Source organism: Dermacentor andersoni, chromosome 4 (assembly GCF_023375885.2).
Source record: "Dermacentor andersoni chromosome 4, qqDerAnde1_hic_scaffold, whole genome shotgun sequence".
NCBI classification, from domain to species: Eukaryota; Metazoa; Arthropoda; class Arachnida; order Ixodida; family Ixodidae; genus Dermacentor; species Dermacentor andersoni.
The window spans coordinates 136,498,084-136,525,376 of record NC_092817.1 but is presented as its reverse complement, the minus strand read 5'-3'; the positions used below and the strand labels follow the sequence as shown (position 1 = coordinate 136,525,376).

Genomic DNA, 27,293 nt, shown 5'->3' with positions numbered 1-27,293 from the left:
GGGGACGTCTTGACAAAAGCAAGGTGTGGGTCAGCAGTCTCATCCGCTAAACGGAAATTTCATTTTGCGAACAGATAAAAATTACACCTCGCGTATTTGAGTAAACTAAAGCATGTTTTTTTTTCCACGTTATGGCTGACAGCAGACGCTAACCTCACAAAAATATATTGCGTTGCCGCCTATTACACAGGAAAAGTTGAGTCATTGTCAGCAAAATTAATAGGAATTCAACGTAAAAGAAGGTAAAGCGTGCAGACACGGACTCAAGAGAAGAGATCCAGACGGCACAAACGCCGACTATCAGCTGAATGCGGGCTGTGGCGGAAAAGAAAGCAGACACATGATTTATCTGTGCATGGTAGCGCCTTCTGTGAATCAGGCACACGTGCGGGTCTACACGAGAGATAACAGGTTAGCCATTACATTTCTTCTTTATGCTGGTTAATCGGCGGCTGGCACATGCATGCGTTTTCGCTCTTATTGGTATACCATGCCTCGGCAATTGCAGGCGTTTCTTCCTTCTTGTGCCTGTTTAGAGCAGTGCATTGATTGGAATTTGCATTCACATGGCCAAGAAAGATCAGATGGCCATCCTCCGGTTAGCGACATTTTATGTTTGCTTCGGACAACGGCCTAGGTGTATGTCCTACGTTCAAGCGGCCACAGCTATATGCAACACTATTTGCCGCACCAGTACAGTAGTCTGTCAATCTGTTCATCTGTTTTAGGAAGTAAATGTCCATCTGCCTTATTTCTTTTTACCTGCCCATTCTTAATCTGCACGGCGGGACAAGTCTTACCTAGCTTATCGGAAGCCGTAAAAACAACGTTAGCACCGTAACTACTTGCCATTTTTTTTAACCTGTGCGATAAGGAAATCGTGCGTGGACTACCTACGGCTCTTTCCTTGTTGCTAATATTGTTTTCTGCAAGCAGGATCGAACTGCACAGAATGATAGATTTTTGTAAGCGCTCAGCGACAGTGGCTACTGCGACGCGAGGATGACCTACTTGTAATAGACGTGGCACCTGCGAATTTTACGCTGGTGCTCATTTCCTGCCCACACGATTTGATGCGAGAGGAGTTGGGTTAGGAAGAGATTATAGGAACATAAAATGTCATTAACTGGGGGATGGCTATCTTATCTTCCTTCGCGCCGTCAAGTGTGTAAATGCAAAGTTCGATCAATGCGCTGCTTTATACAGGCACTAGAACGAACAAACGCGTGTAATGTTCGAGGCCTGGCATACCTATAGCAGCACAAGCACATGCATGTGCTAGGCTTCGATTAACTCGCATAAAGAAATGGAATGGCTAAACACTTATCTCTCATGTAGGCCCGCACGTGTGCTTGATTGACAGGTGGCGCTACCATATCAGAGCATGCGCAGATAAGTTATGTTTGCTTTCTTTTCCGCCACATTACGCCCTTCAGGTGATAGTCGGCGTTTGTGTTGTCTGATTATCTTCTCTTGTGTCCGTGTCTTCACACCTTAGCTTCTTTCACGAAGAATTTCAACCCACTGCCCGAACTTTCCGTTCTATGAATTCAACGCATTCGCATAGAGACGTACCTGAATAAACGCAAAGCTGATTCATCCTGTACTGTTTCTGCAGCCATGAAAAAAAGCGCTTTTTGTCTGACTCATCTATTTCCCTGCGGTGTAATGTGGAACCTTTGTTTTATTGGCAGGAAGCTACCCTCGAAACTTCTCGTACATCCACTACAACTTTCGGAACCACCAGTTCAACAACGGCAGCTTGCTTATACGGGAAGTGGAAGAAGCGGACGGGGGCTTCTATTTGTGCGAGGCAGACAATGGCATCGGATCGGGCATCAGCAGACTTGCCCACCTTAAAGTGAAAGGTACATATGACGGTCTCTGTTTTTGTAGATCGGACAGTTGTTTTGATGTTTCTCCTCCCAACTATGAGACAAGATCGCGCATCTCTTTAGAGAAGCTGATACTTCTTGGCTAGGTAACCGCGAGATCTGGCATAGAAATTTCGATATTCGTTTGACTTTGGGGAATAAAGAAAAAAAATCTCAAACTAAATCAAAAAAGTTAAATCCAACTTAATGTTAGGGTAACTGAAACTTCAGAAAGCTTTCATGCCTCTGCAAGTTCCGGACTTTCATTAAGCAGTCTCTTACTTTTTGGAGTGGTTGTTTATTTATTGTGACTTCGAACACGACGTGGCTCTCGGAGAGTGAACCAAGCTACAGCCACACTGCTTAAGTAAAAAAGTAATAAAATATATTTGAAGCGCACGCTGTATATCTGACGAAACTCTTGCACTGGGATGCCAGCTGCGTTTTTCATGTTTCTACAGTTAACGTGATAGTGAAACCTTATCGTAACGCGCTCACCTTTATTGTAGTGAGAATATATACTAAGAATGGACGGAAAAAGTATTTGTTGAATGTTTTTATAATACCAGATAGTAGTGAGTAGGATACGCATTGCAGAGTTTTCCCCCACGGTCTACATCTCGCTTTAAAATTATCGTCTTCTGTACCATAGTGACCTGTGGGACTTGGGCCTTATTCTTATAATGCCGCTCAAATCTTGCAGAGAACCTAAGGGCCGGATTCTGAAATGCTCCTAACTTTAGACCGATTCCCTACCTTCCGCAAGGAGTCCTTCATGCTACCTAAACGTTAGGCTCCCTAGGAAGGCCACTGCGACTTCTAAAAGCTTCCTTTCGCCTTCCCTGCGGAAGGAGCGCCTCACCAAAGGAAGTGTAACGTTAGAGGCTTCTGGTGTCGCGATTACTTAAAAAAAATGCAAGATATTTGTAATGAATTGCCAAGGTAAAGTGCTGGAACTGTTAAAATTGCATTTATACTTCTATACCGGGGCATAAATTCTATTTCTGTCGTTAATAACGTAAAAATAGTTCGAAAATGATGCATGTGGCAGGAAAGGAAACTCAGTGTAGCAACTATGGCAGCATCTGAGTTCTGTTGGTATGGCGTCGCTTTCCTTTTTTTTGCGTGCTATTTGTTTCGTGTGTGTGTATTTGTCTAGAATACCCCTTTCCTGTTTCGGAAGACTTCTGCATCGTCTTCACCGGGACTTTTAATGGGTATATGCGTACAATCAATGCACCCAGTAACCCCAGGGAATCCTCTGATTGAATAGAACCTGGTCATGACTACCCTCGCTTCACTGGCGTTTGGCAGCCGAACGTACTTGGGATACAGACGAAGGCATATCAGCTGTGTCACCTCCCAAATACATGGGCACACAGGGGGTTGGGATACACACATTCAAGGTCGCCTACAACAGTTTGCATAGCACCCGTTCCGTAAAAACGCAGTGCCATTAGAACCTTAAAGCGAGCACGTAGCGGCTTTCCTCTGTTGTCAGTGCTACAATGCAGTTGCAGCTCTGCCAGTATGGCTGTAACAGCTCGCTTGGAAAAACGTTACCGGGCTAGAAAGTGCACTTCGTCGTAGTATTCCAGTGAATGCTGCCTGTCAATCAGATGTCGCGCTGGAGTCAAAGGCGGGGGCTTGTACACAGTCCCGTAAAGAAGTTAATTTGCTCGTCAAAGAAACCGTGCATAGCTTTCGAAGCTATGGTCTTCGGATAAATATCGCAAGACCGTCATTCTCGCCGTTCGCTTTTCACAAATTAAAAGTAAAAACGTATGGCACAATACGCGGTCCGCGAAACCAAACTGCACGTCAATGCACGGCGGCTGGCTACCGCGGCCTTGGCTGCACACGGCACCTATTCTAGCCGAGCGTACCACGTACAAAGTCGTGCGGAAAAGCATGCGTTCAGTTAGAGGAGCACGGTTGGGAAGCATGAAGGTGGCCTTCCCGCTCCCTAAGCGCGGGGAAGCACCAAGAAGGCCCTAACTTAGTGCCCCTTATTAAGGTAAGTTCCAGAATTGACGGCAGGTCGCCTAACAGTGTGTGAGACATCCTTAGTAAGGAAAGGAGTGTTTCAGAATCCGGGCCTAAGCAACCTAAGCCGTCAAAGCTTACTCATACTGACACGTGTACTCATTTAGCTTTCCGTTGTGACCGCTTTTCACGGTATAACACGTTCAACGCTATCGCTTTGCGCAGGACGCGCCTGCATGAATGGCAAGTTTATTGAATGTTATCGATGACTCTATACGTTGTCTTTTATTACTGAACCTTATGTATTCCGACTGTATGCGCGACACGAGTTGTTTAGCACTTTCTGGAAGACACAGTGGCACCAGAGATTAAGTGAGCACCTTGTAAAATCATGTATAAAAACCAACGCACTGTGCCCGCTCATAAAATTCTTCACGACTGCTGACTGTGGTTGCAGTTGTCGTGCTTTCAATACAACTTGCTTTTAGGGGCACAATTTCGCCCAATATAGAGCTAGTTTCGTCATACACAATTTTGCTACTGTGCTCTTTACTGTAACTACAACGTGACAACACAATAGGGCAGGCCCATAAAGCGTATTCTTGCTACTACTTCTGGTCAATAATAATTTACTTGAAGTTTTGTCACTTATCACAATTCATATGGACGCCAGGAACAAGAAAACATCACGAAAACATTTTTCTGACATAATGCATTTCAATGCTCAGGACATTGTGAGCGAACAAATAGGCTTTGTCTGTTTGAACACATGTGCTGTGCTTGAATGAATTATCCGTGCTGCTATTGGGGATAAAACACAGGAAGTTAAATATGGGAGAAACGCCGTAAACCATGCAGGAACTCACGACCACCATTCTCTTTAACGAGGCAAGCCTACTTCTCTCCACGGATACGCTAAAATACACGTGAAAAGCCCCTCCTGACAGGAGCAGTGACGGAAAGTGCTATGTTTGATAAATCGAACCTTTTTAATCAGTGGCGCAGCGAGAAGATATCGAGCGGTGCTTGAATTGGGGGTTTCAGTGAGTGCTGAGTATAGAAATAAATTGGTCAGGGCAGGTACATTGAGCCGCCACGTTGGTAGACGTTATTGTTGCGCGCACGTTCAGGTGACGTGCAAAATTGTGGGATAATTTTTTTGAAGAAGTGACTGCATGAACAAATATATATATATATATATATATATATATATATATATATATACTGCAGGATTTTTGGAGACGCTTTGTTTGTAGAAAAGAAAATGGGGCTCTTTTTGACACGTACTGACCCTTCGGAAATTTATTTCTTCGAATGCTTTATTGAGAACTGAATCTTGCTCCAAGGCTGTTACAATCTTTTTAGGTTATTACACTTCCACCTTTGAATGTCTTTAGCTAGAAAATTTGACACCAATGCACGACACCAAAGCACGACTCACGCGTCGACTCAGTACGTATGTCAAACGCGCAACCGACGTTGTCGGTTTTGAGAGTGAACAGTGGCAAAAAAAAAAGCGTCGCGTCAGGGTCTCCTGCCATTCTGCGGCCTATAGAAGCACTGATTTTTCTTGTCCCACTTTTCTGTCATTAACTTGATTTTGGCAAATGTACGTTGCCGAGATTTATCGTGACTTGACCGCAATTGTAATGAAAGAGACAAAGTGAGGCACCGATTCGTCGAACGCAAAAGTATTGGCGAGTGCTGGTCGGGAATATTTTATTCCTCACATCCGTTTCTCGCGCCATGAAGCCCCATATGCCTTGCCCCTGCCACTGTTTGAAGCGAGCCGCTGTTTGAACGCCGATCACGGCATTCAGCAATGACTGTTGCTACAGCGCATGGCACGCAATATGTATGTAGAAGGTGAGGACAATGGCACGCAAATGGGTCTTTGTAGAATAAGAAAACGCTACAAAGCAATCAAAGCATTCAAGGTAAGGATCGTCTCAAGTTTATCACAAAGGGACCGCCATATGGTAAATGCAGCACAATGATTAGAATATGCGGCAATGGTTAAGTCTGCAGTATTCTTCAAGGAAGCCTTCGTAACATGTTGAGTACTGCACATCGCACATGCTGTCTTTATGCTATTGGCAACAAAATCAAATGTCAAAAAAATATCAGGTAGCATTGATTGATGGCTGAGTATTTTGTACGATGCAATGGCAGTTTCATTGTTCAACCGACATTGTGCCATTACAGACTGATCACTATTCGGTCTGAAAATTTTTGTATGGGCATTTACTATTCCTGTCACTTCGCAGACAGCTGCGGCTAGTAAGAATGATTGTCAACAGCAATACTGGGAAGTTATTTCGATGCGTCTGCATTCATTGTGACGTCACTGTTGTGCGCTATTTGGAAAATAAATTCCAGCGTCTTTCCCGGCTTACCTCCCATGCAAAATTACATGATAACGTGTGTGCTGGTGATGGTTAGCGCACGTCCTCTCGTATTTCTTCTCCGGGTAAATCCAGCGCTATGATCTCAATTACTGCAACGAACCAACTAGCCCGAAAATCTGCACTCCTCGTGTTATCTTAGTTTTTAGTGCTGAACTAGCACTCATAAGCCAATGCGTGTTTCACTGTTTGTTTAGACGCCGATCCTACGCAGCTACTCGAAGCCGCGCTTTGCGTTATGTTGATGTGACTTTAAAAAAAAAAGCCAAAATGGCTGTCCTAGAATGATGTGTTGTTTAAGAGTCTTCGAAAATAAATTCAATTGAATAGGTGCTAAGTTTCACGTGGCCGTAGTTTAATATACAGTTGTTCGACAACAAAATTATCTTAGTGAAATAATGCCTACATACAATACCCGGGAAATTGGTTTCAAATTGAGAATCCCAACTTCGCCTGTGCAAAATATGAAGCACGATATCTGCGCAGTGTTACCAGAATGCCATCATTGAGACTGCTGAACACGATGCATCTTGCGTAAAAAACTCGGCCGCACTTTCTTCCTCCAGAAGGGACGAAGAACTTCATTTCGCCTACAACAATGAAAAAGATAATAAAATTATCGCTTTCAGTGCATACGAGAGTGTAGCGAGTCATAAAGATTGCAGCCTAAGTAATTGTCTCGTAAATTTCTGTTCCGGTCAGTTCCACCCAAGTTCAAAGAAAAGCATAGGAGACTCCTCGTGAAGAAAGGTGAAAACCTGCAAATCCATTGTCAAGCTGTCGGTGATCCCCCGACTGTCTACATTTGGGAAAAAAATCAGAAGCCTATTGACACGGAAAGGTATGTACCGCCGACACTTTTCTTTTTTTCTGCGTTTGTTAGACTTCGATTTTTCTCGCTTCTCTTTCTTCGCGCGACACAGGTGTACGCACATACACACGATACGCGCCGAAATATTTTTTTTCATTTGTCTTTTCGTAGTGCTCTATAACGCTGAAACATACAGTTGCATATGGCACTGCCGCTTAAAATCATGTTGGTGTGGTTCTCGTCGAGGACAACAGCGTCGTGAACAGAATTTGCAGTGTCAGCATACGCCCCCAGGACGAAGAAAGCACTATTCAAAATGACGCATTGGCCGATATTTTGATGTGGGGGCCGAGCACGTTACGGCTTCGCTGCAGCTGTTCGAAGCCAAGCAGTCATACTTTTCTTAATTTTTTCGCGTTTCTTTTTATTTCAAACACAGTTTAGGACAGCCTTGAGCACGCTTACTGTGCTGGGCTTGCCGCTCATGGTACTTGGCACCGTGAAAGCGGTGACGATTGTTACTTGCACTATGTGGATTCGAATGCCAATTGTTTAATTCGAAAGGATTGTAAGCCTCATTTCGCAATCCCAAACGTGATCAGTCTTAAGTGTCTGTGCCGAATTTTTTTTTTAATGTATAGCGAGCGCGATCTTAATGTTGAAGCAATGAACGACAATCTTGTGGGCATCATTAAGGAGTGTGCAATAGAAGTCGGTGGTAACTCCGTTAGACAGGATACGAGTAAGCTATCGCAGGAGACGAAAGATCTGATCAAGAAACGCCAATGTATGAAAGCCTCTAACCCTACAGCTAGAATAGAACTGGCAGAACTTTCGAAGTTAATCAACAAGCGTAAGACAGCTGGCATAAGGAAGTATAATATGGATAGAATTGAATATGCTCTCAGGAACGGAGGAAGCCTAAAAGCAGTGAAGAAGAAACTAGGAATAGGCAAGAATCAGATGTATGCGTTAAGAGACAAAGCAGGCAATATCATTACTAATATGCATGAGATAGTTCAAGTGGCTGAGGAGTTCTATAGAGATTTATACAGTACCAGTGGCACCCACGACGATAATGGAATAGAGAATAGTCTAGAGGAATTTGAAATCCCAAGGGTAACACCGGAAGAAGTAAAAAAGCCTTGGAAGCTATGCAAAGGGGGAAGGCAGCTGGGGAGGATCAGGTAACAGCAGATTTGTTGAACGATGGTGGGTAGATTGTTCTAGAGAAACTGGCCACCCTGTATACGCAATGCCTCATGACTTCGAGCGTACCGGAATCTTGGAAAAACGTTAACATAATCCTAATTCATAAGAAAGGGGACGCCAAAGCCTTGAAAAATTATAGACCGATCAGTTTACTGTCCGCTGCCTGCAAAGTATTTACTAAAGTAATTGCAATTAGAAACAGGAACACCTTAGACTTCCGTCAACCAAAGGACCAGGCAGGATTCCGTAAGGGTTACTCAACAATAGACCATATTCACACTATCAATCAGGTGATAGAAAAATGTGCAGAATATAACCAACCTTTATATATAGCTTTCATTGATTACGAGAAAGCGTTTGATTCAGTCGAAACCTCAGCAGTCATGGAGGCATTGCGGAATCAGGGTGTAGACGAGCCATATGTAAAAATACTAAAAGACATCTATAGCGGCTCCACAGCCACCGTAGTCCTCCATAAAGAAAGCAACAAAATCCCAATAAAGAAAGGCATCAGGCAGGGAGATACGATCTCTCCGATGCTATTCACAGCGTGTTTACAGGAGGTATTCGGAGACCTGGATTGGGAAGAATTGGGGATAAGAGTTAATGGAGAATACCTTAGTAACTTGCGATTCGCTGATGATATTGCCTTGCTTAGTAACTCGGGGGACCAACTGCAATGCATGCTCACTGACCTGGAGAGGCAAAGCCGAAGGGTGGGTCTAAAAATTAATCTGCAGAAAACTAAAGTAATGTTTAACAGTCTAGGAAGGGAATAGCAGTTTACAATAGGTAGTGAGGCATAGGTAGTGGTAAGGGAATACATTTACTTAGGACAGGTAGTGACTGCGGATCCGGATCATGAGACTGAAATAATCAGAAGAATAAGAATGGGCTGGGGTGCGTTTGGCAGGCATTCTCAGATCATGAACAGCAGGTTACCATTATTCCTCAAGAGAAAAGTTTATAACAGCTGTTTCTTACCAGTACTCATGTACGGGGCAGAAACCTGGAGGCTTACGAAAGGGGTTCTACTTAAATTGAGGACGACGCAACGAGCTATGGAAAGAAGAATGATAGGTGTAAGGTTAAGGGATAAGAAAAGAGCAGATTGGGTGAGGGAACAAACGCGAGTTAATGATATCTTAGTTGAAATCAAGAAAAAGAAATGGACATGGGCAGGACACGTAATGAGGAGGGAAGATAACCGATGGTCATTAAGAGTTGTGGAATGGATTCCAAGGGAAAGAAAGCGTAGCAGAGGGCGGCAGAAAGTTAGGTGGGCGGATGAGATCAAGAAGTTTGCAGGGACAACATGGCCACAATTAACACATGACCGGGGTACTTGGAGAATTATGGGAGAGGCCTTTGCCCTGCAGTGGGCATAACCAGGCTGATGATGATGATGATGATGATGATGATGATGATGATGATTGCGATTTTGTAAATGATGTTCCACTCCACTTAAAAATAAGTAACGTTGTCGTAGACGTGTAGCTTTCACGTGATTGTTTGCTTGAAGGTACCACATAAAAACTGGAGAAGGATCTGGCGGCAAGTCTTATTCACTGTTAGACATGCAAGAACCAACACGCGACGAATCAGGAGTGTACTCCTGCAAAGCCAAAAACGCCCACGGAGAGGACACAAGCCACATCCAAGTCATCGTTCAAGGTCAGTACACATGCTGCGTCAGTTAAGAACTGCTCTTCTTTTTTTCTTGTTCTACCCATGGGAGTCTACCATGCTTCTTTACCTACACATACCGGGTGTTTCAGCAAACACTTTCAAAATTTTTTAAAGCTTGGTTCCGGCACAAACCACAATTCTGGTTCATAAGCTGGTCTAGTCGAAGAGGCGGACTTTACTTGCACAATAACTGAAATTCATAATGGACTGATTAATACAATTTCACTGATTAAAAGTTTAATTAATTGCATTGTGGTTGATATTGTGATTTTGCAATTCTAGCCGCGGAGTTCGTGAGGCAGATTCACTTGGAGCGAATTCTCAGGATGACACTAGTTTCGGTATATCAATTCCCGAACTTTGCGGAAGAATGCATTGGCGTTCCAGTTACTTTCTTAACAAAATGTCGTCCTAAACATTGAAGCACAAGATCTACCGCAACACCAGTGCATATTTCGGCAACCTTCTAGAATTATAGTCTCGAAAGTGGTGTCATCCTGAGTATTCGTTGCAAGTGTTTCCGCCTTGCGACTTCCACGGCTAGAATTGGTAAATTGCAATTTGGGCCATAAGGTTAATTGGTGAGAAGGTTAATTAGTGAATTTTTGTTAATAATTTTATTATGCACTTCAATGTTTCGCGCGAGTAGTGTCCGTCACTTCGAGTAGAACTTCTCATGAGCTAGAATTGTGCGGTCTGGCACAGGTAACCATTACGATGTTTTGAAAATGTTCGCTGAAACACCCTCTATGTGGCTATAGTGACCATTTGCTACTATCTTCTACTTTAAATGGTAAGCTATGGGGAGCTAAACAAAAGCCACAGTACTGCCTCGGTAATGTTGGGCGAGACGGACAATTCAAACGAGTGCACTTAGCAGAGGCGTTGTTAAACGAAGCGAAATTTCCCAAGTCATGCGTGAATGCACAATAGTCATAAGGGCAGCTTCGGCTCCTTATGACACTCTTGTGCGTCCTTATGTCCTTGCGGATATATATTCGCACACCACACGATGAAATCTCTATGATCTTGTAGTTACCTTCTGTGATGCTTGTGAAAACATCGCTGCTGTGCACTAACCAGGATGACTGATGTCTGTAGCGGTGTAAATGAACCCATCCCGGTAGCGAAGTCGTGAATCTTTGTCAAAGAAGGGGGAGGGGACTGTACGGGACGGTTTCCACTTGAGCAGGTGAGGTAGACAGGGCTTGTGGGTGTTATCGCACGTCGTTTGATGCGAGATATTTCAGGTACGGTGATTTTTGTAAGAGTTTGGGGTTGAACTTGTTCGTCACTGCAAATAAAGAAGGGCGCGTTATATTTTCAGGCACTTTACCGACGTTAGGTCAACACTGCGTATTGATACACTAGGGGAAATTTACTTTATTATTTCGGCACTTAAAAGACTGGGAAATGTCATGTCTGCGCTCGTATATTGCCGACCATAACATGCAGTCATGCCGTAACGTAAAAAGAGGCTCCTGAGTTTACTGAAGTCATGCGGTAATGATAGTAATATGAAAGAACGCTGAACAAACATGGCACGTATGGACAATTCACTCCGTCCTGCTTGTCCGTCTTTCCCTGTACACATCGGTCAATCGGAATGTTTCCAATACAAAAGCGACATAAGACGAAATATGTCAGGGCGAGGAAGCTATCCCGCACACACACACACACACACACACACACACACACACACACACACACACACACACACACACACACACACACACATATATATATATATATATATATATATATATATATGCTATTCCCGTGATTGAGTCCAGATGCTGTGGGAGCGCAGAAGTCAGCAGATTTCTTTCTTTTTTTTGTTTCATTGCATCAATTCAATTTTGCTTTGGTCAGTGAAGGTTGCTATAGATTCGGGTATCTGGTGCTATAGTACCTGGTGGCACATGAGCCAATCATGTAGCCAGACAAAATGTGATATAAAATAATTACAACAGAAATATTGGCCAATGTTTTACACGCTGACAGAATTGAACGAATTGAACAAAGCTATAATATAACAGTGCTCTTTGTGCTGTGTCACTCGCACAAGTGGAGCGTCGTCTGTAGAAAAATTGGGCTGTATGTCCTTCTAGAAGGGTGATCGTTAAAGATACAATTTTATCACGGAAATGAGAACCATCACATAATATCGTCCGTGGGCTCGGCTCTTTTATAAGCAGCCGTGCCTTTTCAGGCACCGAAGGTGTTAAGTCAAATGCAGGAACGACACGGCGCACAAAATCGATCTGGCCCTTCTTTTGCATATTACCCGCTATCTGAATCATCAGATTTCTAGTCGGGCGCATTAACCTAAATAGGCAGGAAGGTTTTGTCGTGCAGATACCGGCGTCATTTGCTAATAAAGCCGTATTGGGGTGACATTTAAATTGCGCTGGATATTTCGAACAGCGCATTCGCAAAATGAGTTCATAAGTTTGCAAGAAAAATTCTCTTCTAATAAAAATGAATGACTTTTCATAATATTCTGTGCTTATGAAAGTTAGCAATACTCAATAATAGTCATCAATATTTTTTTTTATATAAGACGTCTGTGAACCTAACAGTTTTCTTGTATTTCCGCCTGATGCATATGTAGATAACACGATTATAAAGCTGTAATCCCAAGTGTTGCTAGCAACAGGGACACAGTAAAGGTCCCAGCATGAAAGTGCGCCTTTGGGTTCAGGCTGCGGCTATCGATTTAATTATCAGCCGAAGTTATGCTAAGTGCGGCTTTGCCAATGCAGTTGCTTAGCTGTTATGTAGAACGGTTTTTCAAGCACTGAGAAACGACGTTTGAGGAAACACTGCAACCAGTAATATTTATCACTATTTGGCTGTCGTTGCCAAAAACAACATCGTACGTGAAAAATCTAAACAGCCCGGCGTCTTCGAATAAGAAATGTTGATGTACATGCTCGCTTTGTTCTAGATGGTTGAACAATACATTCTGGAGTAAAGTTATAAAAATAAATTGAAGCTAATAAACAGCAACAAACATTCTAGAGCCGTAGTTTCATGAAAATGTCGCTATAGAAAGTACCGCCTTTACGAGTGCTACAGATCGTTTTATTACCGTGTACTAATGCCGTTCCGAAAGCGTCAGTGAAGCCCATCTCATGCAATATCGGCCAACAGATATAGAACTCCGGGCAGAAAACAATAAATGGGGAGGTGGATACCAAGTGATGTGACGCAAAAGTCGCCAGAAAAGAGAAACAATTAGAATAGACGGAGAAAGGAAGGAAATACGGACGGAAGAAAAGGGATTGGCTGAAACGTACACATACAAAAAGTACCTGCGACGACGTGAGCACACATCTTTCAATACCAGCTTCCCAGGCAGGAGAAACGGCCAATCGATGCTGTCGCCCGACCTCTTCGTTCTTTACCTCCAGCTATCAATTCAAAGAAAATGAGAGACTCTGGCCACAACATTTGCTGAGATTTCGGTGTCGCTTTGGCACACGGACAGATGTACACACGCACGCACACATGTCTTCGGCAACCGGATCCAGATTTATTCGGGTTCCTCTTTTCTCCTAGAGGCCCCGCTAACAGAATGGTACAAGCATAAAAGGAAAGGAGGACGGCAGCGGTGATTTCGCAACCGCAAAGTAGTGGAAGTGGAATCGTTAGAAAAACGTCGTTTCTTTCACGCACCATCTTCCACTTTTCAGGGATGCAGCCATGCGCACGAAAATAGAAACGCAAATGTTCTCGCACTGACACGTGCGCTTACAGATGTAGATGGCGATCCTTGAATACGACGCACCACATTAGTGCTGCAAATTCACATAGCACGTTTGCATTTATGTGCACGGTTCCCCACTCTTTCAATTTACCTAAGGTATCTCTGCATAATTATGATCGGTTGTTCAGTGTTTGCTGACATCGCTCCATTAGAAAAATACTGTGTTGTTCATGTTGTAGAGTAGCACGACTTGAGCACGTATGGACACTAGAGCCACCAAGGACGAGCGATTTTCCATCTGCATTCACGTCGCGTTGCTTTTCAGTAGGAACATAAACCACTCTGCCCACCTTTCAGCTTTGTTATGGTGTTGTTCATGACGTGTAATTTACAGCGCGAAGTAGCAACATGGAACAGAGTGACGAAGGGAATGATACTAGCGCTCTTCCATAATTTGAATTTTTTTTTATTTGCAAAAGACAAAACCCGCCACCCTAGAGTCTCTATGCATAACAGAAGTATAGAAACGGAAATCAAACAAGGTGTTCAAGCAAATATTCATTCTCGCTTTAGAAATGAGCTACGGGTGGTTGTATCATGCGGTCGTTATTGCACATTCAACATGCGGTCAGCTTCGACGTTATCGTATGTGCCTTGGTATAATTAAAAACAGTGCAAGATTTCTTTTGAGCTCAGTAAGACATGAAAACTTACAAAAATGATTGGCTAAGTGTGAGAAGCACTGCTGTTGATGTAGTTTTTGTGCCCACGGAAGCAAACATCAATCACCTGTCTGTCTGACCAGTGTAAGGCTGCCCACAAAAACCGTGCAATGTGACATAGAATATGCTACCAGCCACCGTGAAGCCTGTAACCGCACGGTTTACTCATACATGTAGCTTCTGTGTGGAGATGCATCGCCGAACATCCCTCAGATAAATGCGCTTACCCTACTCGGATGCGCACCGTTCCTTTATATATATATATATATATATATATATATATATATATATATATATATATATATATATATATATATATATATATATATATATATATATATATGTAGTCAGTCACGTAGACGCCGAAACTCCTGACGATGTTCTTTGGATTGTCTGAAAGGCTGTGTAAATATGGTATGACCACCTTTTTTGCCACCCGTTCTCCACGGTGCGCAACTCTAGCGAAGGGGGCAGACCTGTTCACATGACAAGTTTCCCGCAACATGCACTGATGGCGTCGTCGGGTTACGTTTGTCACCTTCCTGTATTTTGCTGGGCGTTTGCTGTACATTTAAAGGAGATGAGCATACTTCCAGGATGGTCACGAGTAAGAACGCGAACGCTTAAGCGTTAGCTGTGGTGTGGCACAAGGGTTCCCGTTCCAGATCTCCAGCTGCCAAATTGCTTGGGGCGGAAGGTCCTGCTTCCTCTATGACATATCAGTGTAAAGAATGATTTGTACATAATGCGGTGGGGACGCTTGCTGGGACTGGAGTACTTAGACCTCTCTCTCCCCCCCGGCCCCTCCCCTCTCTTACAAGAGAAATAAAGTTCATTCTTTCATTCATACCTATCTCGCTTTAACTGCTAGTCTCCTCTAGTATACTCTACTGTCTGCCAGCCTTCTAGGCATACCCTGGGGTAGTGGAATGAGATAGGACGTCGACAGGATGACGATAATGGGATGATGATTCCGAAATAAAGAAAATACTGTTACCACGACCGCGTAACAATTACGCCATGAGGAGATAGCGATGGTGCCTTTACGACGACTGTTTGGTAACGATGGTGGGGCAGCGATGACATGACGGCATTTTCGTCGAGAATTGGATGATGCAGGTCTAATGATGCTGATGGAATGGTCACGACGGCATTATGAGTACAGTATGAGAAGGAAGGCATAAATGCAACTGTGTGACGACAACACAACGACGTCGATGGCATGACAATGGCGTGATAATGCCGATTGAATGATGGCACGATTACAATGTAATATATAAGAAAGAATGACGTCGATGAAACGACGAACGCGGTATGATGACGGTGGCGTGACAACGATAGAATTACGACGTTGACATGACGACAAACGGTTGACGAAGCTGGAATGACTATAATGGAACCTCGGCTAAAGCATTAAGATGACAGTAAGACGAAAATTGTGTAACGACAACAGATTGACGACAATGGCATGACAGTGGCGTCTTAACCACGATTCATTGACGACATGACAACGATGGAATAAGGATGAAACCATGACGTCGATGGAATGACGAAGGTAATATGATGACGACAGCCTAACAACAAAGGGGTGAAGATGAGTGTATTGCAACAACGGCGTGACAGAATGGCGTGACGACAACAGTATGATTATAATGGGATGAAGAAGGTGAAATGAGGATAAACCTATGTTGACGACTATCTGACGACGGTGCAATGACGATCTTCAAATGATTAAGATTGTACAACGACGACAGCATGATGACGGCAGGTAAGGGCAAAGGAATGACGACGATGGCATGGAGGCTATATTATGATAATGGCATGACGACGACTGTACGTAGAAGACATGACAGGGATTGGATGAAATAGGTGGATTACGACATACAGTAAATGTGAAGATGGTTTCGTGACGATGACTGTACGGCGAAGGCTGTATGAAGACAATGACGTGAGGGCAACGACATGACGTAATTTGGATGCTGAAACTAGAATGGCGACGATGAAACAACCGACAACAGCAGAATTGCAACTGCAGCATTTCAACGAATGCGTACCGACGGCACAATGCCGTCATAATGATGATTGAATCTCGACAGCATGAGTACAATGAAAAGACAAATAAAGTCTGAGGTCGATTGAACGAAGATGGGAAAATGAATGATGCTCATAAAGGAAGCAATTCCGCCAATTAGGGCTAATGTTATGTGGTAAAAACCATGATGGCATGCGGATTGGCGAAACTTAGACATGCGTCTATACGGTTCTGGCTCGAAGTTATCTGAAGTATCAGGCATTTTTTTTTTGCCTACGCCTAACCACTTGGGCCTTGCGGTATATCAGTACACGATGGGATGACTGGATAGTTGTCGTAAAAAAGTTAGCAGGAAACAGTTCAGTGCCCACAACAAATCGAGCCCGAGGTCTTCACCATGGTGAGTATCTCTCTTTGAACCGCGCCAACCTTTTTTCTGCTTTATTTCTAGCCTGTCTACAAGCCTAAATAGTCGTTTCTGACAACAGATCACGCCCGGTTTGTTAAAGCATGAAACATTGACGTCACACCATCATCGCAGTCAATTGTATTAGACACATCATCTTATGAGGGACTTTATTGAGAGTGTGCTCCCTGTACCACTATAGCGTTTAATGATTCAAGAATGGCGTGGTGAAGGCGTGCTCAAATAGGTAAGGACATTGTAGATACCAGAGAACGTTACAAACATTCTCGGTCAAGTTTCATACCGGAATCTTGACTGTTAAAACATAAGTTGCAGGAAAGAGGGATTTATGTGCTATGTTAAAGCAAGTGTTTTCTATGCAATAAAGCTGAAACTGTCGGACAAGATTTCATTTATTCTATTATTGCGAAATGTTTTCAGGATATAATAAATATAGCTTTAAAGTTAGACATATCTCTCAATTCATTTGGCATTCGCTTTTACAGCCGTCTATGTGCAGTATCGTGCAGTCTTTTCGCATATAGACACTGTTATGTTCAAAGCCGATCAGTACATGAGTACTTTGTGGATGTCGTTGCGAAAATACTTGACACCACATTAACAGTCCGGGAAGGAGTGTGCAATAAATGCGAATTGGCTGTCGATGTAAAGAATCGAGCCAGAAGTGTTTCTGAGTAAGGGGAAATGAAAAGCCTAGCATGATAAGTGCGAGAGTTGGTCGCGAGCAACTAACTGCAGCTTCATCGCACCAGGACGCCCTCACATTTACAGCTACAAATAAAATCAGAATACCGCGTGATGCATAACTTACGATATCTGCTAGGAAGATACCTTCATCGGCATAATAGTTTGAAGATAGCAAGCGAAGACATGCCTGAACAGAATGGTCGCAAAGAAGAGCACGGCAAACAGCTGAAGAATCTTAGTACAGCTAATTGAAGAAACGAGAAGCGGAATGCTATCAAGTCGTTGCCCCAAAACAAGTTCATAAGTCAGGTTCGCGGGCCGACAAGTACTTTTGGAAACATTCCATCGACTACCAGATCTCATTGTCATGCAGTCTGTGTAATCGCTCGTGGCTTAAATCGGATGCTTCGATTGTGCGTGATAAGCATAGAAGTCAATGTCCTAATAGTGACAGGGTACTTCAAAGCTGACATAACGAATTCTGCAAAGAAATGGTTTCAAATAATAATGAAGGAGCCACAGTCCGTCACAGATATCATACCTACAGCAAGGATAGAAGGTGTCATAGATCGCGTCTTTGCTAGAAGTGTTCAACAGTCGAAAGCGTTGAAATATATATCATACTTTAGCATTTACCGTCCCTTTATTGTCGTCGTTGCCAGGACTAACAGTACTATGGAAAGTGAATGCATGCATGCGTGTCTGGGACTTCAATAGTGTGTGTGTGATTGCTGTTGCATTAAGTTTAATATTCTTATGTTGATAATGTCATGACTAATTAGCTTTGAACACTGCGTATATGCTTGTGGTCGTGCATGTCGTGCCATGACATGTCATTTATGTTTTTATGTACTCATGTGCGCATTCTTGTGTTCAAAGATTGCACGCACATGACATTTCGAGCTTTGGCATTTTTCGCGTTAGAACCTCAGAACCCTATAGGAAACACTGTATCTTATGTTTGAATTTCGTCATAGGTTGTGACCAATGGGGTGCATAAACATAAAAAATGCATCATGATAAATATGTAGCATTTGCGGTGAGTAAATCCGAATATGCGCTTTCGATTAGATTAGACGTCGCATAGCATGAAAGGTAACAGCGATATACCTGTCATTATTAGTTGTACAGCACTTATAAACTACTTTACTAAAGCTTCGCATGAAATAGGTTTTGATTTGCAAACAAAACATGATTTAATACTATTGCACATGTCACCGCCACCGTAGTATTCGCGCGCTTTACTTTGATTTGGCTGTGTAGAGAAAATCGTTATTATTCCATATGAAAACGAATATGCAATTGACAGGAAAGGGAAAGCGAGGAGTAGGCTGGCAGCTGCCATCGGAAACGTCATAAAGCCTGCCAACTCCTATGAAAAGAAGAGGCAGAAACATAGAAATGGAAGCGAGGAAGAAGAGGAAAGAAACAGCAAGATGACAAATATCAAGTTATAAAGTAGAAGACACAGAGTACATGTCACGCACAGTAGGGCCGGTCACTGGAGGTCACGCTACTAAAGAATGTTAAAAAAGAAGAAATAGTGTCTGAGGTCTCGTGATTTCAAAATAGAAAAATGCTACAAAGGCGAACCGAAGTTGCTTCATGAGGAAGGTGTACGGGTCTGGTCGTGCCAAAACGCGCAACCATTGGGGCACAAACATTCGTCGAGTGTCCGCGCGCCGAGGAGATGAGAGTCCTTCACTGCGCCATGAAAGCGGGACACTCCACTATCAGGTGCTGCGTCTTGCAGCAACTGCCAGAGGCAGATGATGGCGCACCGTTACTTGATCCATTAGTTTATGATTATTTGAGCCATTACTTGATCATGCACCTTCCGCATCTAGAGATGTTTTTGCGGCGGGACGTGTGACGCAGTCGGATCTAAGTAGAGCCCGTCGCTCTGCAGTAAATTTTGTCTATTCGAGCGAAAATGCTCCCGCTTGAAAGAAGTCACTACGCTATAATAGGCACAATTTATCAGACTGGTGCTCGTCAAGAGTTTCAAGGCCTACAAGTGCGAGATTTATTGCAGCAATTTGAAGCTTTCTCGGTGAACGGATTGAAGACAATGTGCAATGTAATGAAAAGGGAGTCTAAGCAGGCTAGGATGAAGGCGCAGTGGGAGCGCTGTCCTCGAAAGTGATCTACACAGAATATGGCACATTGTAGTTTAGGTCAGCGTGTGACACTTGAACAAGAACTAGAGTCGGACACCGTCTCGAGTTCGTATCTTGTGTCATAAAATCAAATTACGGATAATTTTGTTTCTGTATATTTCTGGCCTGAGCAGCTGTTCAGTAATGAATGGCTTAAATACCCGCACATTCTCAGTCACATGATTAATACGGCAAGGCTGTATATTATACTCAAACTTCTACGGAGCTTCTTAGCTAGGCCTATACTCATTCGCTATATCATTTACCGCGTTCTTTACCAGAAAACTCTTGGTGTGCCGTGCCTACGGTAACGATATTACAGCGACCATATTATTAGGCAGTTTTAGCCGAGCGTTGCTTACACTTCCCTCCGCGCACATTTCACGCGTACCGGTGGCTGCATAGAATGCATTGACTTCGCTTGTCTAACAAGTGCGTCTCCTAGAAACGTCATTTACGTGCTCTCAGCTGGGCTGTCAAGGGACAAAGAAAGCAGCTAGACGCACCCTGACGCTCTGCAAATTCGGGTTCCTAGCGGAACGTGGGCAGCGTTCTAGGTTCCGCTGCTGCTATGAGCGTTGTGCGCAGGCACATCAGTGTTCCCGGTAGCGTTCTGCTCAGCGGGTGTGTGCAAATTGTTATGATACGCCAATCCGAGCAGAGCGGACCGTAAGCACTCGGCTATAACTCTCTATTAGCCAAATTCTTCCACGCTGGATGGACCGCATTTCCAGCCCTGGACAGGTGACACGCTAAGATGTATTGTAAAACTTTCAGTAACGGGGGAGAGCTTAGATTGATTGGAACAAGTACTGACGTAACTCGTCACGCGAAGAAGAGCACTCGCGTTCAGCATTTCTACTGGCATCAACTGGAGCCGCGTCTTTCTCCATGTCGACACCGATGAGGTTAAAGAAAAACTGCTGGAGTGGAAGCTCCCGTAGCTTCTTGCCAGGAAAGCTGAAGCCAAAGGTTGTCCCTCGTTCCCCTGAAATAGAGCCTTGTCGGGTGATGCCTTTTATAGATTAAGTGATTTCACTCTCTTACTGTAACGCTAGGCTAATTAAAGAAAAGAATACTGGTTGTTCCCAACGAAAATAGTAATTTCGTCTGAATATTGATGACGTTCTCCCCAATACTATATGCCAGAATATTCACAATTCACTCGGAAACCAGTAATACAGAGATACACGTAGATGAATATCTGCCCGGTAAAATAAGGAAGGATTAACAAACGAGGTTCATTAACTCGCGGGAAGCGTGTGAAAAGCGCTTCTTCATCACTTTTATAGTTTACTTATAGTTCTATCCTACCCCTCTTGTGCGGCTTCACCTACGGGACATAGTTTGCACTCCAGCAGTTTTTCTTTAACCTCCCTGGTCGACACCGAGCGACGCGTCGTGACTCAAAGCCCGCCGACGCCGGTAGAAATGCCGTCTCAGCCGTCTGGCGTGGTCCAGCCCTCGGAATTTCGATTTTGTGCCTCGTCAACTAGGCTTTGGAGATCGCCGAAAGTCAAGGGCTTACGGCCACCTCACGCCGCCTGGCAGAAGAAATAACCGATTAATCCATGTAACTCGAAGATCTCATGAAAATAAAGTGTTTCATCCTCCTCCTCCTCGCTCCGTTTTAGCGTCGACTTCAGCAGTTTATGCAAGGAAGCTGTCGCTTTGCGTGGAGAATTATCCTCCATGGGTTTTTCTTATTCATTCTTTAGAACCACCGGATGCCCCAGTGGGATTGCAAGTGACCAACTACACAAGTCGTTCTGCAACAGTGCAATGGCAAACTCCGTATAACGGCAACAGCCCCATCACCCGCTACATCCTTCACTACAAGCTCCTGAAAGGTGGGGGACAAACTACCATAGCACGATCGCTTTAAGCGGTATTTGCTTCCCGTTCTTTCTTGTGAGGAAGCAAATGTAGGTGGCAAGCCGCCTTTTTTTTGTATGAAAATAAAACTTGCGAACAACCTGACTTAGGTTAGAAAGCTGTCACTTTCCCCTTATATAATAGCATAAGGGGTCGGCGCATCTTTCTGCAATAAATATGTAACGTAACATTTAAGAAATAATCGAAATACTTTTTTCACAGTCCTCGTTTTTGCCAGCGAGGAGCCCACCATAGTAGCGGCCTTGATAATGTAAGAAACCTCTGATAGAAGTTCGCGATAAAACACGATGTTCGCCTGTTACGCAGTCTCAAGTTTTTCACCAGATCAATCATGAATATATGTTAAAGAGGTTGCTTGGGAAGCGCTCATTTTGATCGATAAAGTCTATAAAGCAGTCATTGCAAAATCTGATCACACTTCTGAAGTTTTAATGACAAAGTGTGCCCCACATCCAATTTCCATGTCAATCGATATGCTGTCCTATTGGAATTTCACGTCGCAGTTCATGCTATGCCAAGTACACGAGTTTGCAGTAGGCAATTTAAATTACGACTGATTTCGCGCTCTCGGTGCCGGGAAGTACCAAGTGATAGTTCTATGTTGTTGAAGGAAGGCCATATAGATTAGGCATGCATTAGAATCAACGACTGAAAGTGAAAAGTTTAACCATAGCATTGTGGCGAAAAAGCTTGCGTTAACCTTATGGAGTCCTTATTCTAACCAGTAACCTGCGTGGCCAACGGGTAATGTGATGCATAGTTAAGAAGGAAATAAGCCGAAGCGCAACATCCAGTATGCTAGGTTCATTCCGAGCGGACAAGAGCAATGTTTTTCTGGCCGCATAAATTTTTTGAATAGTAATCGAAAATGCAGCATGTAATAGGATTTTATGCAGAATAGCGTATGTTATGCCGCACGCACTACTGGGAATACCGCTTCTTCAGTTTGAAGCTTATTTACGTGGCTCTCCTTGCAACGAGCATTCTGTGCGACTGATGCTTGGGTTACAGTGGAAAGTTGAGGTATTATAGGCCGAAACAAGCACTTTTCAAAAGACATTGGTTGTTTGAAGGGGCTCTCATCATTGACTTAGCTGTAGCTATAGTGCTCAAAAATTGATGCGAGAAGAATTTTGAAACTACTTTAATGCTTTCTTTTCTTTTAAAGTTCTCTCACATTTGCAATAGTAGCCTAATTTGGGCTTCGAAACGCACACTTGCGACTACTCTATGGTTAAAAAACGGCTACAGAGCGATTCCGTTGCCGATTACAGAGCGACTGGTGTCCCTTCTGTGTAATCACGCGTAGAAGTCGTTGTCGCTGTTCGTTGCTGATGGCGTTTCAGTTTTAGAGCGCTGTACATATCAGGTATGTTATTTTGGATAGTGTTCCTTTTTTACTACTCTCCTCCTTTTAGGATTTTTCTGGCCCCAAATTTATACCTCCAATGTGCAGAGTTTCAGTAATGCGTTTATAATTACACCTTGGCTCGGCAGAATTATTTCTCGTAGAGTGGTGTAATTACTCCACTCTCGGAGTTATGAGTGGCGGGGCAACTTTGCTTTTTGACATCGCGTTTCCTTTTGTGGCGCTTTCTCACTTAAAGACCCCTGGAATGGACCCGTGTCCGTCTTGGTCATCCTCGGTTCCGATACGCAAAGCACTGTCCGTGGGCTCCAACCGGTCACCGAGTACGCTCTTCGGGTTTCCGCCGAAAATGCCCTTGGACCAGGAGAACAGAGCGACCAGGTGGTTGCCACCACCCTCGAAGAAGGCAAGTGCGAGTGCATTTTTTTTTTCGGAAGGGTTTCAGTGGCGCTATCTTGAGGAGCTAACTTAGTCTTTCTTTATCAAATGTATACGTATATTATAACAACCTTCACAGGTAGTTCGGTCGATTCGTACATGCGCGATAGTCTTTGTTTGGGAGCAATCCATAGTTACAGATCATATTAACAAGACGCTAAAGCGTACGAAACATTAAAATTGTTCCTGTAACACTGCGAGATAGCGTTTAGCGTGAATTGAAACAAGATCACTTCTACACGCGCTCATGAAAGAAGCTATTGTGCTACCATTTAGTTACAGTGATTTCTACCTGGTATTGGGCTCGCAGCACAACAGCGCACGCCAAGATTTTTTGACTTGCTGGAGGCTACGAGCTAAGTTACCACCACCTGAACTGGTGAATATGCGAGAAAATTGAAAAAAAAAAATTCGGCCCTTAAGTGCGAAAATCGATTCAACAATGTCGCGCTCAGCAGACCAACTCTAGGTTCATGCATCTGCTGTTATAATGCCTGCCACGCTACAGTGCTCAAGAAGGATGTTGTATTTTATTAGTGTTACTTTTTTTTGCACAGAGCAGGCAATGTCGGTATGTCAAGATATTTTGACAGCACGTTATTCATAGCGGCGGGGATAACTAAATCGAGGTTATCACACATTAAATAAATGTCAACGTAGCGCAAATTAAACTTATTTCAATGTTTTGTGTCCACAATGGAAAACTCCTGAGAAAAGGTTCAGCTTCCAAGTACGCCTTTTCAAATGTTGCCCAGAACCGCACGGCCGTGTCCTTTGCCATAAACCCTTCCTTACGAGATGCGCGGCACGTAAAAGTGAGATTTCGTAGAGGAATTTCTCGCATTGGGAGCCAGTCTCAGGTTTTCTGCTGAACTGAAACTTCTTGTTGAGTGGCCGTCATAAAATATCTTAATGACGGTTGATGAAATGTAGCAATTACGTGAATGTTACTTGCATTTGGGACCAGCAGAAATAACGTGCGAAGAATTTCACTTTCTCTGCACTCTCTTCTAAAAGGTTTGCACGCAAGTAGCATATACATATATGTATATATATATAATTTTGCGACGCCTGTTTAACACTGGCATTTCCATATAGAAATTTAGGCAGACGATGTGCTCCTTCAAGAAAGTTTCTTTAACAGTGCTTGGCAAAATAGGGAGGCTAGCGACGAGGAGTGGGCCTATAGGGACATGGGGCTACTTGGTAGTCTAACGATGATGCTGTTCTAGAAGATGTCTTGCCGTATAGCTTCCTCAGACTTTGTTTTTGGTACACTTACAGCTCCATCTGGTGCACCGTTATCACTCACTGTTCACACAACGGGTTCGCAATCTCTGAAAGTTTCATGGAAGGTAAGTGATGAAACAATAACGTCGCGGCTATTATTACCGTGCACTTTGTCGGTCAGACTGAACGCCCGAGACCAGATGGTGGGTAAAGGTAAAATATGTTTGTTATCAATGCCAGAGCAATCTGATGAAGGATCCAGCTCATAGGCCGATTAGAACGAAGAAGTCACCTATTTTCGCCGGTGGTTTCCAAATCCTTTTGGTATCTTCAATGCAGACGGCTGCTTCCATAATGCTTTTGATAAGTACCTGATGTAACATGCTCTTGTGTGCTCAACTTGAAGAACTAATTGAAAACATTTATATGAATTGTTTGTTCAGTTCAAGCTGCAACTTCCGTATAGATACTGACTTCGCTCCGTTGCTCCTTATGTGCTCACCTTGTAATCACTTACATATCTCCTATAAATTTTGTTTCGTTTCATTTCAAATCTGAATTACTTGTCCGATAAGTACTGCTGTGCCACGAAGCGACATTTGCGCAACTTTCACGAAAACTAAATAATGTATGACACTCTTGGTGTATGTAAATAGATAAGATATGTTAACATGAACACGCTATCTTTTGATAACCACTTGCGTTATCGATGAAAAAGTACACAAGTGCAGTTGCAGCCAGTCAGAGGCAGTGGTTCGTGGGCGTACTCTCCTCAATAATACCGGTGGTTGTCACGAGATGGTGCTGCGTGTATCGACTGCCACGTGCCTGCGATTTCACCTACCTGAATTCTTTATATCTGCATGCTGTCCCACACCTTTGCATTTATACGAGCCTAATATTGCTCTGGGGCTGCAGTTTGCTGCAAGCCAGAATAATACACAAAAACAAAAGACCGATGCACATCCTTAATTAAGGAATAAAATCTTCATCAGTCAGGAAGTCTTTTTTTCTGAAAGACTGAAGGAGTGTTATTATAATCTTGCTAAAGTAATTTCAGGCAATTTGGCATTTGTTGCGGAGAGTATGTCTCTATTGCGTTTTTCGAAAGTAAGACTACGTTGTGTCGTGTTTATGATAACATTACACTACTAAAAATAGTATTATGACCGGTCAAAAACAATAATTAAAGGACGGCGCTTGAGAATAGATGTATTCATGATCTCACCAAATGAAGAACAGTTCCCCAATTTACGCTAGTAGTACCGTATACTTGTATTGATTACTCTACAAAATGATTATGCTACGATATAGCCTTCTCAGCACATGTATTCTTTTTAATTTCCTTTCGGTGAATTTGCATGCGGTGTACACGAGAATAACGATGGGCATTAGAGGCTGGCGTAGTTGTTTTGTTATTGCCGTATTTTGTTTTGCTGTTAGCACGTTGTCGATTTCAGTCACGAATCCGAACCCACCTGCACGCTCAATCGATTCATCGATTTTCTTTGTCACGCTTTCCTACACGGAGTGCTTCTTTCTTGTTTCTTTTTGTATTTTATTGGTTAAAATAAAGAGGTGATTACCTGCATTGCATTATTCTTTCTGACATTCTTCGAGTACTAACGTATAATGTTGAAAGTAGAAATATAAAAAAATGCCCTAAGATCAAACAAAGCAAAGTGGATCCGCTGGTGGAACGGCAAATCGTAGGCGCAAGGTTGAGGTAGCGATGAGCAGCAAAGGTGAAACAGCCTGAGGAGAATTCCGGATGTGCAGCTTTAAATTACAAGGAAGTGGAGTAGGACAAGCGAGTCAATGCGTAAAGCGGATAACCATAGGGGCCAATTAGCATAACAATATTGGGGCGAGCGGAAGGGAAACGCAGTCGAAAACGGCAGCAGAGAATTCGGTCCGGTGCGGTTACAGCGTCTGCCGGAATACGAAGTATTCAGCTGATGTAAAAAAAATTGCGGAATCTTTAGTTAACGGGGATTTGCCTCAGTACGTCAGGGGGCACAAAATAAGCCGTAATGCGGAATCTTCTCTTCGCGGCTACCTTTTGCGCTGTCTCTTCTGTGTCGAAGCGAAAGCGGGCATAATCGCCAAGTTTCGCCGCAGCCGGCCAGCTCACGCTACGCGACAGCAGCGCGCTCCAGTGGTCCGCAAATTAACGAACCCAATGTTCCGCCTCATCCGGCATCCCGATCGATGCGACCAATTTCAATGATTATTCGCGGGCTGACGTCAATTCGTGATAGCCGCTCTTGAATAGGCCTCTTATCGGCTCTGTTCAATCGCGCGTGCATTCGACGTAGAGCGTCACGCTGGGTCAGTCTTGATCGGAATGTCGCGGGAACCAGCATTATTGATGTTCTCTCGCAGCGGCTGGGACACGCGGCGAGGTGCCGCACCAATTTCACTGGTCCGCAACCTCGTTTAAGGGCACCGAAGTGGTGGCGCGCATAAGCTGACCCTGACGTGGTCTCTCGCTCGATCTCTCTTGTTTTCTTCTTTCTTTTTCTGAGCACTGGACTTACTTTCTTCGTCCAATATGTTACGACGACGCTTGTGGTCATCTAGGCACTCGATGACGATTTCTGTCGTCTTCAGGCCACCTCGTCATAAGCCATCATCGCCATTA

At 43.6% G+C, this 27,293-nt stretch overlaps 1 protein-coding gene across 2 annotated transcripts in view; it reads left to right on the top strand.

The window, feature by feature from the left end:
* Positions 1–27,293, top strand: part of LOC126537828 (cell adhesion molecule Dscam1-like) — a 192,729-nt gene that overhangs the window by 142,605 nt on the left and 22,831 nt on the right. For both annotated transcript variants that reach the window (XM_055074467.2, XM_050184906.3), the window contains exons 13-18: positions 1,695–1,868; positions 6,968–7,106; positions 9,811–9,962; positions 21,435–21,566; positions 23,220–23,387; positions 24,704–24,774. In XM_055074467.2, the coding sequence (XP_054930442.2) occupies positions 1,695–1,868; positions 6,968–7,106; positions 9,811–9,962; positions 21,435–21,566; positions 23,220–23,387; positions 24,704–24,774 (836 nt within the window). The remainder of the gene's footprint in view (positions 1–1,694; positions 1,869–6,967; positions 7,107–9,810; positions 9,963–21,434; positions 21,567–23,219; positions 23,388–24,703; positions 24,775–27,293) is intronic.